Raw genomic sequence first — 19200 nt, 5'->3', positions numbered from 1 at the left:
ACTAAGCCTTGTCCCTTCAGTACACTGTAATCCTAAGGGTGGTGCTCATGTCACTTAAGACTCATTGGCCAATCAGATGCTTTCATTCCTGCAGTCAGAGGGAGAGGCGGGTTCTTCCTGGCGCCTTGCTGCAAGTTCGCTCTTTAGCTGAGCAGGGTTGAATGGTTGGTCTGCTCTGGTATAAGCGCTGCTGCTGTGTACTGTGAGGGGATTTCAGCCAAGTTCCGAAGTTGCAAAATGGTGTGTGTCCACTGCCCCCAGCCTGGTGGAGCAGGAGGCTGAACAGCAGTAGAAGCTGTTTAGGGTCCTTCCTGAGGCTGGGTGGGAGCTGGCAACCAGAAACAGCCACCAGAGAGGCCCCCTTTCCTAGCCCTGAACATAGCCGGGCATCTGAATATCTTGAGTATATTGACTTTTGGTCCCGAACAGAGAGAACTCACTTCTGGAACAGGAGGTTAGAATGAATGCTTTATTTTCTGAGCTCAGGGAAGTGGCCAGTTCAGATCTGAATGGTGCCCCAGGGTATGCTTTATTGTATATTTAAAGGTTTAAATTCACAAGGTGAGGGCCCCTTGGAGAGAGTCGGGGTCATCCAATCAAATGTGGGTTAAGCAAGGGAGTTTATGTTGGAGGCTATGCTGATCCAGTACACCTGGGCTCAACACTTTTAAGTGTTTTCTAAGACATTCGGCCTGGAACCTAAGGTCTCTAATTTTTATCACTTGACATTTGTTCCAGAGCTCAAGGTGATAAGGCAACAGAGAAGTGTGTCCTCTGACTGTTAGTAAGTGAGGGCTTACTTATACAATTTAAGGCACCTGGTTAAAGTAACAGCAAGTTTAACCAGTTAACTGATAATTAGGAAAATGTTTCAATGTGTTCAGTGGAAAATGGCGCTGCAACATTGGGACTTTAAAGTTAGATTTATCTTGCTAGTAAAATGGAAGAGCTCTTTGAGGAAGGTTGGGCTCCGGAGGCCACCTCTTACACACTATGTGTATGCATGTTTAGTGGAAGTTGTAGGTAACATATGTATTGAGTAGCACTTCAGTGTAAAGCTGTGATGTAAATTCATAGAACAGTTGATGTACAGAAATTTTCAGTGCTTAGGTGACAGGACATCACACCAAGTAGAATAGCTAAGGGCTGTTTTAAAACAGATAAGTAGCATGCCAACCCAGCCTGTTAGACATTGGGATGCTAGGAAACCCATTTTCTCAAGAGGATAGTCAACAAATTTGTCTCCAGCCATAACCAAGGAGAAAGCCCCTGATTCATACCAACCATTGGCCCATCTCCATGTCAAAAAAGAGACATCTAACAAGCTGCTTAGTGGGCCATTACAGAATCAGAGCCAACATTAAAGCCTGATGTGCCATAAAGTTGCAGTTTTCTTCTTAAGAAAAGCATAGTTCAGCCACACGGGCAAGACATCTGATGAAAACAGTTGAACAGAGAAAACACTGTTGTGTTGAGGGCTGCCCTGACCAAACAAAACCTTCCTTGAGGTCCTCATGATGGAGAATAATCTAACTTCTCACACTCCTCAAATATGCTTTGCAGAGCCAGTATATCCTGTGGCCTAGGCCTTGGGAGATTTCCCCAAGATTCTGAGTTATTTAAAATAAAGCACTGTTCCTTTTCTAAAACCAGAAATAGGGTGAGCAGCAGGGTAAGGACATTTGAGGAGTGCTTGCTTCTCATTTTGAGAACCCACCTCTTTCAAACACATGGAGATACCCTCATCAGTTCCAAAGTCACTGTGGTGTTGGTAAATAATGTTATTGAGATCTTGTGTTTCCCTCATGCAGTATTGTTTTTTTAGACTCCTCATGATTTTATCCCATTGTATGAGAATTTCTGATCAATTCATAGACGTTTCCTGTTTCCTTCCATTTCTTTCAAGGAAGTAGTGTACAAGATGCTATTCTTCTCAAGAAGCTTAGTTAGGATAAGATGTAGCTTGTGCAAGACCTTCCCACCCTAGCTTTTTGCTGTTGTTGTATTTTTTAATTTTATTTTTATTAATTTTTATTTTATTAGTTTATTCACTTTCCATCCCAGCTGCATCCCCTTCCCGTTTCCTCTCCTAATCCCAAATTCCCTTTCTCCTTCTCTCCCATGCCCCTCCCCCATTCCAATAACAGGGTAGGTCCTTCCCACTTCCATCTAATCCTAGTCCATCAGGTTTCATCAGGACCAGCTTCTCTGTCTTCCTCTGTGGACTGACAAGGCTGTTCCCCCCTCAGGTGGAGGTGATCAAAGAGCCAGTCATTGAGTTCATGTCAGAGACAGTCCCTGTTCCCTCTACCAGGGAACCCCCTTGGACACTGAACTGCCATGGGGCACTTCTATGCAGGAGTTCCAAGTTATCTCCATGCATGATCCTTCCTTGGAGTATCAGTCTCAGAAATGACCCCTGTGCCCAGAGTTCTTGGTTCTGTTGCTCTTGTGGGGCTTTTTTTCCTTCCAGGTCCCTCTATCTCCCCCTTCCTCCCCCAAATTCCCTGCACTCTGCAAAAAGGTGGGCTATGAGTCTCAGCATATTTTTTTGATATCCTGCTGAGTAAAGTCTTTCAGAAGCCCTCTGTGATAGGCTCCTGTCCTGTTTTCTGTTTTCTCCCTCTTCCGATGTCTGTCTTGTTTGCCTTTCTCAATGAAGATTGAGTATCGTACCAGGGTCCTCCCTCTTGATCAGCTTCCTTATGTGTACAGATTTTAGTATGATTATCCTATATTATATGTCTAATATCCACTTATAAGTGAGTATATACCATGTGCCTCTTTCTGCTTCTGGGATACCTCACTCAGGATGATCATTTCTAGATCCCACCTTTTGCTTGCTGATTTCATGCTTTCTTTGCTGAGTAGTATTCCATTGTGTAAATGTACCATAATTTCTGTATCCATTTCTCCGATGAGGGACATCTGGGTTGTTTCCAGCTTCTGACTATTACAAATATAGCTTCTATGAACATGGTTGAGCAAATGTCCTTGTTGTATACTTGAGTAACTTTTGGATATATGCCTAGGAGTGGTATAGCTGGATCTTGAGTTAGCACTATTCCTAAGTGTCTGAGAAAGGACCAGATTGATTTCCAAGGTGGTTGCACAAGTTTACTTTTCCACCAGCAATGGAGAAGGGTTCCGCTTCACATAATCTCCAGCATGTGTTGTCACTTGAGTTTTTGATGTTAGCCATTCTTATGGGTGTAAGGTGAAATCTCAGGGTCGTGTTGGTTTGCATTTCCATGAGACTAAAGATGTTGGGCCTTTCTTTACGTGTTTCTTTGTGATTTGATGTTCCTTTATTGAGAATTCTGTTTAGCTCTGTATCCCATTTTTTAAATTGGATTACTTGATTTGTTGCTTCTTAATTTCTTTATATATTCTAGATATCAGCCCTCTGTCAGATATAGAGTTGGTGAAGATCCTTTCCCAACCTGTAGATCGTCTGTAAACTGTTTTGTTCTGATGACAGTGTCCTTTGTTTTACAGAAGCCTTTCAGTTTCATGAGGTCCCATTTATTGATTGTTGATTTTAGAGCCTGTGCTGTTGGTGTTCTGTTCAGGAAGTTGTCTCCTGTGCCAATGTGTTCTAGGCTCTTCCCCACTTTTTCTTCTAACAGGTTTAGTGTGTCCGTTTTTATATTGAGGTCTTTGATCCATATGTATTTTAGTTTTGTGCAGGGTGATAAGTATTTGTCTGTTTGCATTTTTGTACGTGTACACATCCAGTTAGTCCAACACCATTTGATAAGATGTCTTTTTTTTTTCATTGTATGGTTTTGGCACTTTTTCTACCTTCTACTTTTCTTAACATTTGAAACCACTGAGTCCTCTCTCTTCTACCTTGACACTGAATAATGACCTGCTGTATTATGGAAGTGGAGTACTTAAATCATTCAAGGAATATCTTTGCTGTGTAAATCTCCCATTTGTTTCAGTGGCTAGACTTGAAATCTCTGGTCCATATTAAAATTGTTTAATGTATAAACTGAAGCCTAAAATTAAGAGACTTAAGAAAGACTGTGTGTATGGAATACAAAATCAGTTTTAGGATGACTTCACTTATAGCATTAAGTAGAGCTAGATACGTGCTACTATTAAAGAGATTATTTTTTAGTTAACCATTTAATTATGTATGGTGTACTTTCACTGTGGGGGTGGATATTAATTCTAGAACAGCTGCATCTTCAGCCTTTTGGAAAAATATTTCTAAGGCAAGCTTTATTGGTACAGGTCTCTTAGATCCCAGTCTATTGCTTCCCAGCAGCATGACTTTGCTTTCCTCTTGGTTAAAATTCCCAAAATTTTAAGGTAAAGCCTGTACCACAGCTGAGTTCTAAAAATTACTCATTTGAGTCATGTAATGAGCTGCCTATTTATGTGTGCGAAGTGGGAAGACAACTTGAAAAAAATGAAGGTCAAATTTCTGGGACTTAAGGAACTCAATTCCAGGGTTAAAAGGAGTTTCTGAGCTGCAGTGGTGTCACAGATGCACATTGTGTTATATAGTTAACTAGGGCAGATTTCACAGCTTGTGACATAATAGACGTGGCAGGAAACAGTTATAAAATTATTATTTAACATTGTTTTGTTTAGGGGCATCAGTGGGACTGGATTTGCCTGCAGTCACTAGGGGGCCATGCAGGGCTACAGTGCCATAGTCTGTCATTTTGGTGACCTCCATTTAGAGAGACAGGTCATGGGGACTCTGTTTGAAAATAAGGTCAGTAGTACCTAGAGCATAATTTGAACAGTGTAGGAGTTACTTTGAGTTATTTTTGTGGGAGTTGTGATGTTTGTGTTTATTTAATTTCTATATGTATATAATCATAGGAAACATTGGTCTACCTTTTTTTCTTGGTTGAGTTTCCTTAGGTGTCTTGATGAAAACTTGAGTATATTGTTGGGCTTATGTTTTGGAATTTTTGCTATATTCCTTCACACATATTGTATACAATCGTCATTACTTTTGCTGAACAGTAAGTACAGAAGTCATATTTTTCTGTCCGTAATATATCTTCATAATCCTGCGTTTCATAATACTGTGGGTTTTTTACATGATAAATTCAGTTCACAGCATGCCAGCCTAAAATTGCTGGTTGCCACCATTCAAAGAACATGCATGGAATGGACCTAGGCACTTACACATGTCTAGTTGATGGTCAGCTTTGTCTTCATGTTGGTCACCTAGAATCTGAAATGGGGGCTGTCTGTGACATGGACACAGTTGACTGCTTATGAATCATTTTGCCCTAGCTTGGAAGCCTTCTCTGGCCTCAGTGGAAGAAGATGCACTTAGTCTGTATGCAACTTGATGTGCTGAGATTTGTTATGGGGAGTCTCCCCTTTCCTGAGAAGAAGGGGAGGAGGAGTGAAGGATGATGGTGGGGATGATAACAGCAGGAGAGGAGGTACAGAGCTTTGAGCAGGCTATAAGGTGAAAAAGTAAGTAAACTAATGAGAAAATGGCTGGTTTCTATGTAAACGAGAGATTGCATTGACTGATGATTTCTATAGAAGGTTCTTCAATTGAGGATGGCAGTATCCCTAATTAAGTGGCCCTGAGCTGCATAAAAAAAGCTAGCTGAGCCTGAGACAATGAAGAAATGAGAGCAAGACAGGAAACAATATTTGCCCTGATTTTTTTCCTTAGTTTTCTTGAAATTTGAGTTTCTATCCTAGGTTTTCAAAATGATGGGCCAAAAAAGTAAACCCATTCATGACCTGAGATGTTGGTGGTTAGGGGATTCAATCACAGCAGCACAGTAGCAGGTTAGAAGAAAAAAAAGTATGCTAAAAGTGACTTTGCTCCTGGACATTAACATTAAAATGTTTAATAAAATGTATGTATGTATGTATATATGTATTGTTTGAAGTTACATACTTCTTTATGTCACATCGTGCTGAAGTTCTGCCTTGTAAGAGAATTTCCTACAGATTCTATATAATGACACAATAATTAAATTAATTTCAAAAAAGCATGTTATAGATGTATAATATTACTGTGTTCTTAGACTATGACAGATATATGAAGATTTGATGACAGTTTTGGAGGTTTATTTGGACGAATTCTAATTTGATGGGCAAGGTCATGTTGCCAGTTTTCCCTCTGGATATTTCAGAGAATGTATTAATATTATTCTTTTTCATTTTTATTTATTATGTTTATTTCATGTCCCACCTACAGCCCCCTCCGTTATCACCTTTCAATTCCATTGTCTCTCTCTCTGAGTGTATTAAATTTTTTAGAGAGATTAGTTTGTTTTTTGACTTTACATCCAAAGAGTGATCCTTCCTTCCTCTACTCTCAGTCCACCCTCACCCTTTTCCTCCCCTCTCACAAAAATAGAGCCTTAGTCTTCCTGTATCACCCCATTGCAGCACATCAAGTCACATCAGGACTGAGCATATTCTCATCTACTAAGGCCATTCAAGGCACACTTGACAGGGGGAGATTTTCTAAAAGCGGGCAGTAGAGTTCCTTTTAGAAACAGTCCCCTCAACTTACCACTCAACCCACATGGACCCAACCACCCTTAGTACAGATAAGTTCAAGAAGCCTAGGTCTAGAACATGCATGCTCCTTAGCTGATGTCTCATTTTCTTAACCCCCCCCCCAGGTCTGGGTTACTTTTCTCTGTTGGTCTTCTTGTGGCTTTCTATCCCTTTCGGGTTCTTCCATGTTTCCCCCAGTACTTCCATAAGACGCCCAGAGATCCTCCCCATGCTTAGTTGCAAGTTCCAGCATCTCTCTCCATTGGCTATTGGGTGGAGCCTCTGAGGTAACAGGCATAATTAGGCTCTTTTCTACAAGCTCAGCAATGCAACATTTACAGTTTCATTGGCTGGCTCTCTAGTGTAGTGTGGGTCTCAGGTTGGCCCAATTATTGGTTGGACATTCCCTCAATCTTTGTTCCATCATTATCCCTAAACTTATTGCAGTCAGGGTAATTTTTGGATAGTGGGTTTTGTTGTCCAGTTGTTGTTCCCTCTCTCCACTAGTCCTGACTGGCTAAGAGGTGGTCACTTCATACTTAATTTTCCATGTCTCTCTTCTCCTGCCCCTCCATTAGGATTCTCAGCTAGAGTCACGCCCAGTCACACCCAGGTCCTCTCATGAAACTTCCCTGTCAAATGACTCCAAGGAGAAGCCCCCTCAGTTACCCTTCTTGTTCTCATGCCTCTCACGTCCTACTACAATTCTCCCCACATCTGCTACCCACATTTGTTTCCCTCCCCATTCTAACTTCTGCACAGTTCCCACTATTCATCTACTTCTGCTGTCTGTTCTCTTTTTTTTTTTATTCTGAGTGATATTCTGCCAACCTCCCATGGACCCTTCTTACTTAGCTTCTTTGGGTGTGTGGATTGTAGAATGTGTATGCTGTACTATAGGTCTAATATCTGCTTATAAGCAATGTGTTTCTTTCTGTGTCTGGGTTACCTCTCTCAGGATGATCTTTTCTAGTTTGATCCATTTGCCTGCAATTTCCATGATTTATTTTTAATAACTGAGGTGTATTCCATTGTGTAAATGTATTAGTAGTTCTTTATCCATTCTTCACTTTCTGGATGTTATGAATAAAACAGCTATGAACATAGTAGAACAAATGTCCTTGTTCTATAATGAAACATCTTTGGGATATATTCCCTGGAGTGGTATAGATGGGTATTGAGGTAGAAATATGCCCAATTTTCTGAGAATGCACTAGTTTGATTACCAGAGAAGTAGTACAAGTTTGCACTCCCATCAGACCTGGAGGAAAGTTCCCTTTTCTCTACATCCTCACCAGAATGTGTTGTCACTTGAGTTTTTTTATCTTAGCAACTTTATTGGTGTACGATGGAATCTTAGAGTCATTTTGATTTCCATTTGTCTAATGGCTAAGGACTTTGATCTTTTCTTTAAGTGTTTCTCAGCCATTTCACTTTTCTCTCTTATGACTTCTCAGTTTAGCTCTGAACCCCATTTTTAAATTGGTTTTTTTGATTTGTTGGTGTTTAATTTCTTAAGTTCTTTGTATATTTTGGATATTACTTTTCTGTCTGATGTAGGGTTGGTGTAGATATTTTCCCAATCTGTTGACTGCTGTTTTGTTCTATTGATAGTGTCCTTTGACTTACAGAAGCTTTTCAGTTTGAGATGCCATTTATTGTTGATCTCAGAGCCTGTGCTGATGTTGTTCTCCTGTGTTAATTAGTTCCAGAATTTTCTCCACCTTGTCTTCTATATGATTTAGAGTCTCTGGGTTTATGTGACGGTCTTTGATTCTCTTGGACTTCAGTTTCTGCAGGGTCATACAAAGGGTCTATTTTCATTTTTCTATGTGCAGACATCTACCACAATTTGTTTAAGATGCTGTCTTTTTTCCATTGTATAATTTTGGCTTCTTTGTTGAAAGTAAAGTTCCAATAGGGGTGTGGGTTTATTTCTGTGTCATTATTCCAATTTTATAGGATTGTACTGTTATCAAGGGTATTTTATTTTTCCACTTAAATTTAATGTTTGCTCTTTCAAGGTCTGTAAAGAACTGTGTTGGAATGTTGTTGGGAAATGGATTGAATCTATAGACTCCATTTTTAAGAATGCTGCTTTAGAGAAAGGGAATAAAGGGAGCATTTGGGAGGGGAGAAGGAGGACGGATGCAAAGTGAATAAACTGTAATTAATAAAATATTTAAAAAAGAATGCTGTTTTTCTATGTTAATCCTATATATCCATGAGTTTGGGAGATCTTTCCATCTTTTGATATTTTCTTCAGTTTCTTTCTTTAAAGACTTCAAATTCTAGTCATAGAGGTCTTTCACTTCATCTTGTTTGTGGCTACTGTTCAGGGTGTTGTTTTCCAAATTTTATTCTCAGCCCATTTTTTATTTGTATACAGAAGGAATAATGAAAATTTTAGTTGTGCTCCCAGCCACTTTTGTGTATTTCAAATACACAAGTGTATTTCAACTGTAGGAATTCCCTGGTAGGATTTCTTGGGTCACCTAGGTATACTAAGAAATCATCTACGAATAGTGATACTTTGAATTCTTCCTTTCCAATTTGTATCTCCTTTATAACCTTCAGTTGTCTTATTGTTTTGGCTAGGACTTAAGGAGTATATTGAAGAGATATGGAGATATGTACCTCATATGAGTGGAATTTCTTTAAGTTTCTCTCCAAATAATTTGATGTTGGCCCTCAGTTCGCTTTTTACTACCTTTATTATGTTAAGTGTGTGCCTGAATCCTTGTATGCTTGATTTCTCCAAGTCTTTTAACATGAAGGGTTGTTGAATTTTGTCAAAGCCTTTTTTTTTTCATCTAATGAGATGATCATGTGATCTTGGTCTTTCAGTCAGTTTATATGGTGGATTACGGATGGATTTTCATATACTGAACTATCCCTGTATTTCTGAGATTAAGCCAATTTTTTCATCATGTATATCTTTGATGTGTTCTTGCATATGTTTTACGAGTATTTTATTGAATATATTTGTGTTACAGACAGCTATTAGCTGTCATATGTGTGCTGGGAATTTAACCCATGTCCTCTGGAAGAACAGACAGTGTTCTTAACTACTGAGCCATACCTCCATCCCCATGTTGCTTATTTATGATCAACATTTACATTGCTAATATTTTCATCTCTCCTTTTGTAATTGTTCAAACATACATTTCATTTTTAAGAAGATCATATTAATATTACAGTTTAAAATGAGGTACTTCAGGTTTCTAGACATGTATGCAGAACTGGAGTGAATGTGTAACTCTTTATAAAAAGTTGAGAAAGATCTTTAAGGTTTTTTATCTTGTTTGTTTGATTAATTTTTGCATATTGTTCAGGATCTTATTATGTACCCCTTAGTGTCCTGGAATTTATTGCAAAGAGCCGTCTACCATCCACCTCTGTGAAATACACCAGCCTCTGTTTCCTGAGTGATTTTGGAATTAAAGTCATCAGATAATACACCCAGCCTGCCCATTCTTATAAGAGTCAGGAATCATTTATACTATTTTTCTCATGTGGGCTCTGTACTGTTTTTCTCTTTACTCTCTCTCTCTCTTTATCTGTTAATTGACATTTCTCTTGTAAGCCTATATCCTACTAAAAGGATGCAGAAATTAGAGAGGTGAACCTCACTGTTGAGTTTACTCCGAAAAAGAGTTGGTGATCACATTACAACTTGTGTGTCAGAAACTAAGTAGAAGAGCCACCAGAATACATTGAAAATATTGTAAAAGAAGGATACATTTCCAGTATTCTAAGTATCATACTTTCTGTTGTACATGTGTGTGGATATTTTAGACTGCATTGACCTACAATGATGTGCATGTGAACTTCACTCAAGAAGAGTGGGCTTTGCTGGATCCTTCCCAAAGGAATCTCTACAAAGATGTGATGCTAGAGACCTACAGGAACCTCACTGCAATAGGTAGGGCAATGAATTTTCTTTACTTCTTAAAATATGGGGAAACACTATTCATTATTGATGTGCTTCTGTAATTTCTCTTGAGGATGAGGAAGAATTAGATGAATCGATCTTTGATTGACAAATAGATCACGACTTAAACTTTGTATTATTTCCAATAATAAAGCATACATTTTCTGTTACTGTATTTTAGGCTACAATTGGGAAAGTCATAATATAGAAGAGCACTGTCAAAATTCTAGAAGACATACAAGGTAATTTTCATTGTAAGCTGATATGAATATGGTTCTGAAAAAAATTTTATTATTTTCTGGAAGTTTGAAAGAGAAGGGACAGTGTAAATGATCAGTTTTAAGTGTATTTATTGATGATGACTAACTTGTTACTAAACTATGTACGTCCACGTTAGGTATTTGATGTGTGTTTGCAAGGCACTCCTCTAAGAAAGAATGCAAGGAATAATACTCACACAAGATCAATGATTAAATTGTTTACTCATTAGCGCTGAGGTAAAACTGCAATTTGTTTAGTATCCTACAACTCAGATATTGCTAAATGTATTCACAGTAAATAGGTGATGAAAGTATATCCAAAAGATTATACTAATCAACTCATCCATTCTAAAATGGGGTTACTCATATACTTGTAGTAATGTTGCTAAGTTTTGTGAGAAGGGCAGTTTTTTTAGAGTCAGGAATGTTGTTGTGGAAAAACCATAATCCCTATATCACATGTCTGTGATGAACAAAAATCAAATGTGTGAATGCATCATGGAATCATGTCATTTATTATTATTCTTTTAATAATTATATCATATATCACAATGAGTACAAGTCATTTTAATATGTGTATATTGAAAGAAACCATGTACCAACCAGAACAACTAAAAGGTATAGAAGTCCCCATTTTGAGTAGATGTTTAAAAATTGATACCTATTATGCTTTATATGGGCTATTTAGAGCTTCCTGCAGTACAAATAATGATGCAGAGGCTTTTTAATATTTTAAAGCTTAGGCAATTTACTGGGCAGATTCTGAACCTTTTTTTCCCTAACACAAACCTAGCACAGTGTCCAAATGTATGGCCAGCTCTACTTCTTTGTTCATGGTCATGTCCATCTGTTAACCTCACTGTCATGCTGGTGAATGATGTGTCATTTGCTTTCTTCTTCCCAGCAACACTTTCTCACTCAGAAGTTCTGTCCTGCATTTTGCGCCCTGCTATCACTTGTTAGCTCGTTATTATTTCCAATAGATAAGTAAGGAAGGGCAAAGGTTTACAAAATATATGACAGGTGATCAGCCATAGAACTAACAACACTATGATTTCATCAGTACTTAGCTGATTGCTGGCTCAGCAAAACAACCAGTAGAGGAGAACACTGTGAATGTAAAAATAATGATGAAAACTCAAAATGTAATTATTCTTTACTTTTAATTCAAACTGCAAAATTAAGTCATGTGGCAAAAACGTCCATTAGTGTAATGAATGTGGAAAAGCTGTCATATGTGCCAATTAACTTTGCAGGTATGAAAACAATCAATGTGCAGATAAACTCCCTGAAGATACTCAATATGAAGTCTTTGCACATCACAGTAGTCCCCACACATGTAAAAGTATGCATACTGGTGCGGACCACTATGAATGTAGCCTATATAGTAATGCCTTTGCAAATAAAAGTCATATCCTAAGACATAAAAGGATACATATAGGAGAGAAACCTCATGAATGTAACCGATGTGGTAAAGCCTATGCATCTAACAGTGATCTCCTAAGACATAAAGGAACTCACACTGGAGAAAAACCTTATGAATGTAATCAATGTGGTAAAGCCTTTGTACGTAACAGACATCTAATACATAAAAGAACTCACACTGGAGAGAAACCTTATGAATGTATCCAATGTGGTAAAGCCTTTGCATATAACAGTAGACTTTTAGTACATAAACGAACTCACACTGGAGAAAAACCTTATGAATGTAATCAATGTGGGAAAGCCTTTGCATGGAACAGTGATCTCCAAAAACATAAAAGAACTCACACTGGAGAGAAACCTTATGAATGTAACCAATGTGGTAAAGCCTTTGCTGATAACAGTAGTCTCCAAAGACATAAAAGAACTCACACTGGAGAAAAACCTCATGAATGTAACCAATGTGGTAAAGCCTTTGCATCTAACAGTAATCTACAAGTACATAAAAGAATTCACACCGGAGAGAAACCTTATGAATGTAACCAATGTGGTAAAGCCTTTGTACGTAACAGTCATCTCCTAGTACATAAAAGAACTCACACTGGAGAAAAACCTCATGAATGTAACCGATGTCGTAAAGCCTATGCATCTAACAGTGATCTCCTAAGACATAAAGGAACTCACACTGGAGAAAAACCTTATGAATGTAATCAATGTGGTAAATCCTTTTCATGGAACAGTGATCTCCAAAAACATAAAAGAACTCACACTGGAGAGAAACCTTATGAATGTAACCAATGTGCTAAAGCCTTTGCAGATAACAGTAGTCTCCAAAGACATAAAAGAACGCACACTGGAGAGAAACCTTATGAATGTAACCAATGTGGTAAAGCCTTTGCATCTAACAGTAATCTACGAGTACATAAAATAATTCACACTGGAAAGAAACCTTATGAATGTAACCAATGTGGTAAAGCCTTTGCACAGAACAGTAATCTCCTAGTACATAAAAGAACACACACTGGAGAAAAACGTCATGAATGTAACCGATGTGGTAAAGCCTATGCATCTAACAGTGATCTCCTAAGACATAAAGGAACTCACACTGGAGAAAAACCTTATGAATGTAATCAATGTGGTAAAGACTTTGCATATAACAGTAAGCTTTTAGTACATAAACGAACTCACACTGGAGAAAAACCTTATGAATGTAATCAATGTGGGAAAGCCTTTGCATGGAACAGTGATCTCCAAAAACATAAAAGAATTCACACCGGAGAGAAACCTTATGAATGTAACCAATGTGGTAAAGCCTTTGCACAGAACAGTAATCTCCTGGTACATAAAAGAACTCACACTGGAGAAAAACCTCATGAATGTAACCAATGTGGTAAAACCTTTTCACAGAACAGTCAATTCCTAATACATAAAAGAACTCACACTGGAGAGAAACCTTATGAATATAACCAATGTGGTAAAACCTTCATAGATAACAGTGTTCTCCGAAGACATAAAAATCCATGTTCCAGAAATCCTTATGAATATAACTAATGTCATGAAGTCTTTTCATGTAAGACTTATCTTGAACAAGAACACTTATTGAAGTGAAACCCTATGAATATGACCAATGTGTGAAAAAGTTTGCATGCCATAATAATCTCCATGTACATATAAGAAGCACACTGGATAGAAACTTTTTGAATGAAATCAATGTGATAAAGCATTTTGATGTAATAGTAATCTCCTATGACATAAAGAACACATACTAGAGAGAAACCTTATGAATGTAACTAAGGTGGTGAAGCCATTGCGTGTAACAGTAGTCTCCTAATACAAAAAAGAACTAACACTGGAGAGAACTCTTATGGATGTAATCAATGTGTGAAAGCCTTTGTATGTAACAGTCATCTCCTAATACATAAAGGAGCTCACACTTGAGAGAAACCTTATTAATGTAACCTATGTGGTAAAGCCTTTTCACATAAATGTCATCTAATGAAAACGTGCTGTTTTCAATCATCTTCAACATCATGAAAGGATTCATACTGGAACGAAAGACTATGAGTGTATTTACATGGTGAAGCTACTCCACATTTGTATAATCTTTGTCATCATGAAAGAATTCATACAGAGAGAAAATTTATGAATGTGTTAAAATGGGAGACCTTTACACATATCTATATTCTACATCCTCATAAAAGTTTCAAAATGGAGAGAAAAATCTGAGAATATAATCAATATGGTAAGGCTTTTGTGTTCTTCTGTTCACTGAATCCAATACAACTCAAACAGGTCAATACAGATAAAAAAAATATTGTCATCCAGTTTGATGAAGGACACATAATGTTGAACTGTGATGCCTACCCATCCAATGAGCCAGAAAGTTACAGAGGTTCTGAGCTTGAAAATCATAAACATCTTTAGCGTTTTACAACTTAATTATTTCCATCAGTCATGGTTTAGGCCTATGGGATTTGTTTATGTCTTTGAGGAAGTCACCTGATGCAAAATGTAGGTTTAACAGTCAAAACATTCATATCCATTTGTTCTTTTGTGGTTAGAAAAAGTTATTATGTTTTAGGATAGAGAATCTGTGGTTTGGGTCAGTCATTTTAGTTAGGGGACCAAAAATCATGGTATGGAACAGTCATGTTTTGGGCAACAAAAGTTTAGGAATTAAAGTCGGTCAGCTATTGGGAAGTCTACAGGTTTCTTAGGGACTATGAACTTAAACTTATTTTCACCTTATAAATCAATGAAGGCTGGTAACTAAAAGGAAATACTTAGGACAGATTGCTTTTTCATGTTCCCACATACAATTTGCTTTTACATGTAGTACATATCAAAGTCATGTTCAAGTATACAAATGGTCAGATAGTAGAGAGAAACCTTTCACATGCCTTCATGTGATAAAGCCTTTTCTTAATACAGTTATCCCCAAATACATAAAAGAACACACACTGCAGTGAAACCCTCTCAATAAGCAATGTGGTACATCCTTTTCATAGGGTTTTCTTTGAAATCATTAGAAAAAGACATGCTGCAGAGAAACCCCCTGAATGTAGTCAGTATGGTAAGGTTTTCTGCTTCATGCTACCATTATATAAGAGTAAAAGCCTTACTGTGTGGGCTACATCTTAAAGCCTTTGCATATCGCAGTAGTCTTTGAGAACCTAAAAGAACTCATTCGGATGAACATCTATTAGAATAAAAATTTTGTTAAGATCTTTGACCCACCAGGTTGCATTCAATTACACTAGATTATTTTCGAGAAAAATTTTAACAAGTGTCAACAGTGTATGCATGCATTTATGACATCCATCCTTATTTTGTTTCCAATTGAAATCTCATGGACCAAAGGCATATGAATTGAAAAAATAAGATAATATGTTTTTATTTCACAATTCACTTCAATTACATGAAATAAATCATCCAGTTGTAACATTTATGTGTGCGTATTAGTGCATTTTCTGTGACCAAACACAATGTCTAAGGCAACTTCCAAATGTGTTGACTTTGCCTTATGATATGGTAGAGGATATGTGATCACTTTAAATTGGGCAACAAGTGTCATACATGGCAGCTAAAGTAGGAAGCTTGGAGCTCACAACCTCCACCTACAGCATGAAGCAGAGAGTGGGAACTACAGAAGGTATGCAGCTGAAAACTATCAAGCCCACCCCAAATAACATACTTTCTCCAGCAGGGATACATTTCTTAAACATTCCCAAATGATACCACCAACTGAGAAGGATTCATTTCTCTGACTTCAAACCTACGTGTTTGATTTCTGTTACATGAAAGAATTCATGATGAAGAAAACATTTGTAGATAAGCCTGTAGTTGCCGCAACACCTGAGTTCAGTAATGAATGCTTATATAAGTAAAACATTCATGAGTAAACATATATTCAAGAATTTGTTTTAATTTCCCTTATGTGATATGTTATGGTGTATACGTGCTAGTGAGAGTACAACTTATTGCTATTATGTACAACATCTCATATGTAAGTTCTTAACATGGAACACAAAGAATCTCATACTGGCCCTTATTTAGCCTGAAAATATATTTACGTATCTGCTAGTGTGTGAATCTGTATATACAGCAGTACAACTATAGAAACATTAGAAAAATCTGTAGCTGTGATATGGACTACTCAGGGATTGATCTCAAATCATCAGGCTAAACTAAATTTACCCACTGAGACAATTCTCTGACATTCACTTGCAGGTTTGGGAAAGTCTTAAGAACAAGTCTTTATTCCTAAGAAATAATGTGTCTTTGTCTATACATGTGCCTGTCCATTCTAGTTTCCATGTAGACTAGACACACTAATTTTTCTCATACCAGGAATTATAGAAAGTTGTAAAAAAGCTGATGTAGGTCCTGGGAATGAATTTGTCTTAACTGCAAAGCCATGTATATAGTACTGTAAATATCTTAAATCTTAGTATATCATCTTGATGTCAGGAAGTAGAAAATAATTCATAGAAGAGAGCAATCTTATTTATGCAAAAGCGTTTATTACTTTGGACATAATAAATGTATTTATTTCCAAGAAAATAATTATTTACCATGTTCACTTCATTGTAATGGAGGAGATCACCAATTGTGGTTGTGGTCTAAATTTTGAAACATTGGAGTAGGTATTGAATTTGCTATGTGTATAGCAAATCCATTCACAGAAGTTTTATTAGGTTCTGATATTCATTCTGTGGTGGCTGTTCATGTTCTAATGCATTTCCACTTGGTTATAGGAATTTTACTGCTGCAATGCATAGAATGGAATCCCCATCCTCTATGTGGTCCATTGCTTATTTATATCAGGCAGTGTGAGATCATAGTTTTCAAGGAAGTGTCTATGAGAACTTGTAATTTTTTAAAATGTTTTCACAAGTTCATTTAAGATGTTGGTTTTTAAGCCTTGCTTGAATATAAATAATTAATTGATGCTTAATAGTATGTGTGTACATATGTATGTATATATTGTTTGAAGTTTCATGCTTCTGCATGTTTCCCATATTTACTATATGGTACTTCATCTTGAAGTTTTGCCTTCTTAGAGATTTATCTAGAAGTGATAGTTAATGTAACAGCAACAAGATTTATTTCAAAAGGGCATCTTGTGTGTGTAATGGACTATTCATTCTTAGGCTATGACAGCTATATGAAGAATGTGTGATACTCTATGGGATCTCTTTTGGTCATGGTTATATATTTTTCAAGTTTATGTTGTCTCTTGCATACCACAAGCACTCCCCACTAAGCTCATTGAGACTCATAAAACGTACTTGAAAAATTACATCAGTACAATATTGTCTTCTATTCTGATTATGAATATATTGTCATCTGAGGATGGAAGAAAATGAAATTATTTGAATAATAAATGCTACTTGCAAATGAAAATTATACACTCCTGTTTTGTTTTGGAATGTTAGTTATTTCTTAGGAGTAAAGACTTGTTCTTAAGACTTTCTCAAAACTGCAAGTGAATGTCAGAGAATTGTCTCAGTGGGTAAATTTAGTTTAGCCTGATGATTTGAGATCAATCCCTGAGTAGTCCATATCACTGCTACAGATTTTTCTAATGTTTCTATAGTTGTCTTGCTGTATATGCAGATTCACACACTAGCAGATACGTAAATATATTTTCAGACTAAATAAATGCAAGTATGGTCACTGGCCAAAAGATTCTTTGTGTTCCATGTCAAGAACTTACATATAAGATGTACATAATAGCAATAAGTTGTACTCTCACTAGCACGTATACACCATAACATATGTATGTGCACACAAACACACTCCAGCATTTTTTAATTTTTTTATTTCATTTTTATTGATTACAGTTTATTCACTTTGTATCCATGCTATAGACCCCTTTTTCTCCCCTCCAAATCTCCCTCTTCTCTTATGCTTCTCCCCCAGTCCACTGATAGAGGAGGTACTTCTCTCCTTCCATCTGAACCTAGTCTATCAGGTTTCATGGGGACTCTCATTGTCTTCCTCTGTGGACTGGTAAGGCTGTTCCCCCTGCAGGCAGAGGTGATCAAAGAGCCAGGCACTGAGTTCATGTCAGAGACAGTCCTTGTTCCCATTACTAGGGTACCCTCTTGGACACTAAGCTGCAATGGGTTATATCTGTCGGGTACTACATTATCTCCATTTGTGGTCCTTATTTGGATTATGAGTCTCCAAAAATCTCTGTGCCCAGATTTTTTCATTCTATTTCTCTCCTTGTGGAGCTCCTGTCCCCTCCAGGTCTTTCTATCTTCCCCCTTGTTTCATTAGATTACCTGTACTCTGCCCAAAGGTTGGTTATGAGTCTCAGCATATGTTTTGATATTCTGCTGTATAGAGTCTTTCAGAGGCCCTATGTGGTAGGTTCCTGTCCAGTTCCCTGTTTTCTACATCTTCTGATATACATCCCCTTTGCCTTTCTGAATGAAGATTGAACATCTTACCCAGGGTCCTCCTTGATTTGCTTCTTTAGCTGTGCAGATTTTAGGATGATTATTCTATATTATATGCCTAATATCCAGTTAAAAATGATGAAATTAACAAAGGAATGCAGCCACTAATAGATGACTGAAATTATTTGTAGAATTTGAAGTCTTATTACTGTTCATTAAAAGGAAAATGGTTCCTTTGTACATCTTATTTTATCCTTTAATTCCTTGATTCAAGTATAGACCACTTAAAAATCATAGGTTGGCTCATAAGTGCATGTCTGTCATCCTAAACCTAGGTTTCAATGGCAGGGTGATCTCTCTGAGACTGAGGCCAGACTGTTACACAGAGTGTGTTCTGTGTTTGTTTGTTTTTGAGACACAATTTTCTTGTGTTGCTTTGGCTGTTCTGGACTCACTTTGTAGACCCAGCCATCCTCATAATCACATAAATCTGTCTGCCTCTTCCTGGTTGAATGCTGGGATTACAAGTGTGTGCCACCATGCCCAGCTCCACAGACAGTTCTAAAACAGCCATGGTTATGTAGAAATGTCATGTATCAAAATGATTTCAAAATGTAAACTATATTTCAAGTTATAGATGTTTTTTTCCTGAGGTATAGTGTACACAGGG

At 37.3% G+C, this 19200-nt stretch overlaps 1 protein-coding gene across 1 annotated transcript; it reads left to right on the top strand.

Moving 5' to 3' along the window:
- Positions 1–10314: 10314 nt before the first annotated feature.
- LOC132651222 (zinc finger protein 431-like) lies at positions 10315–15940 on the top strand (the record flags this gene model as incomplete). The annotated part of the gene is made up of 4 exons (XM_060376474.1): positions 10315–10429; positions 10620–10680; positions 11955–13630; positions 15918–15940. Coding segments are annotated over 4 exons (1875 nt in total), but the record flags the coding sequence as incomplete, so codon positions are not given.
- Positions 15941–19200: the final 3260 nt, after the last annotated feature.

Source organism: Meriones unguiculatus (genome assembly GCF_030254825.1).
Source record: "Meriones unguiculatus strain TT.TT164.6M chromosome 13 unlocalized genomic scaffold, Bangor_MerUng_6.1 Chr13_unordered_Scaffold_41, whole genome shotgun sequence".
Classification (NCBI taxonomy): domain Eukaryota; kingdom Metazoa; phylum Chordata; class Mammalia; order Rodentia; family Muridae; genus Meriones; species Meriones unguiculatus.
Note: the sequence above shows the minus strand (reverse complement) of the source record. Positions and strands in the feature narration are given on the sequence as shown.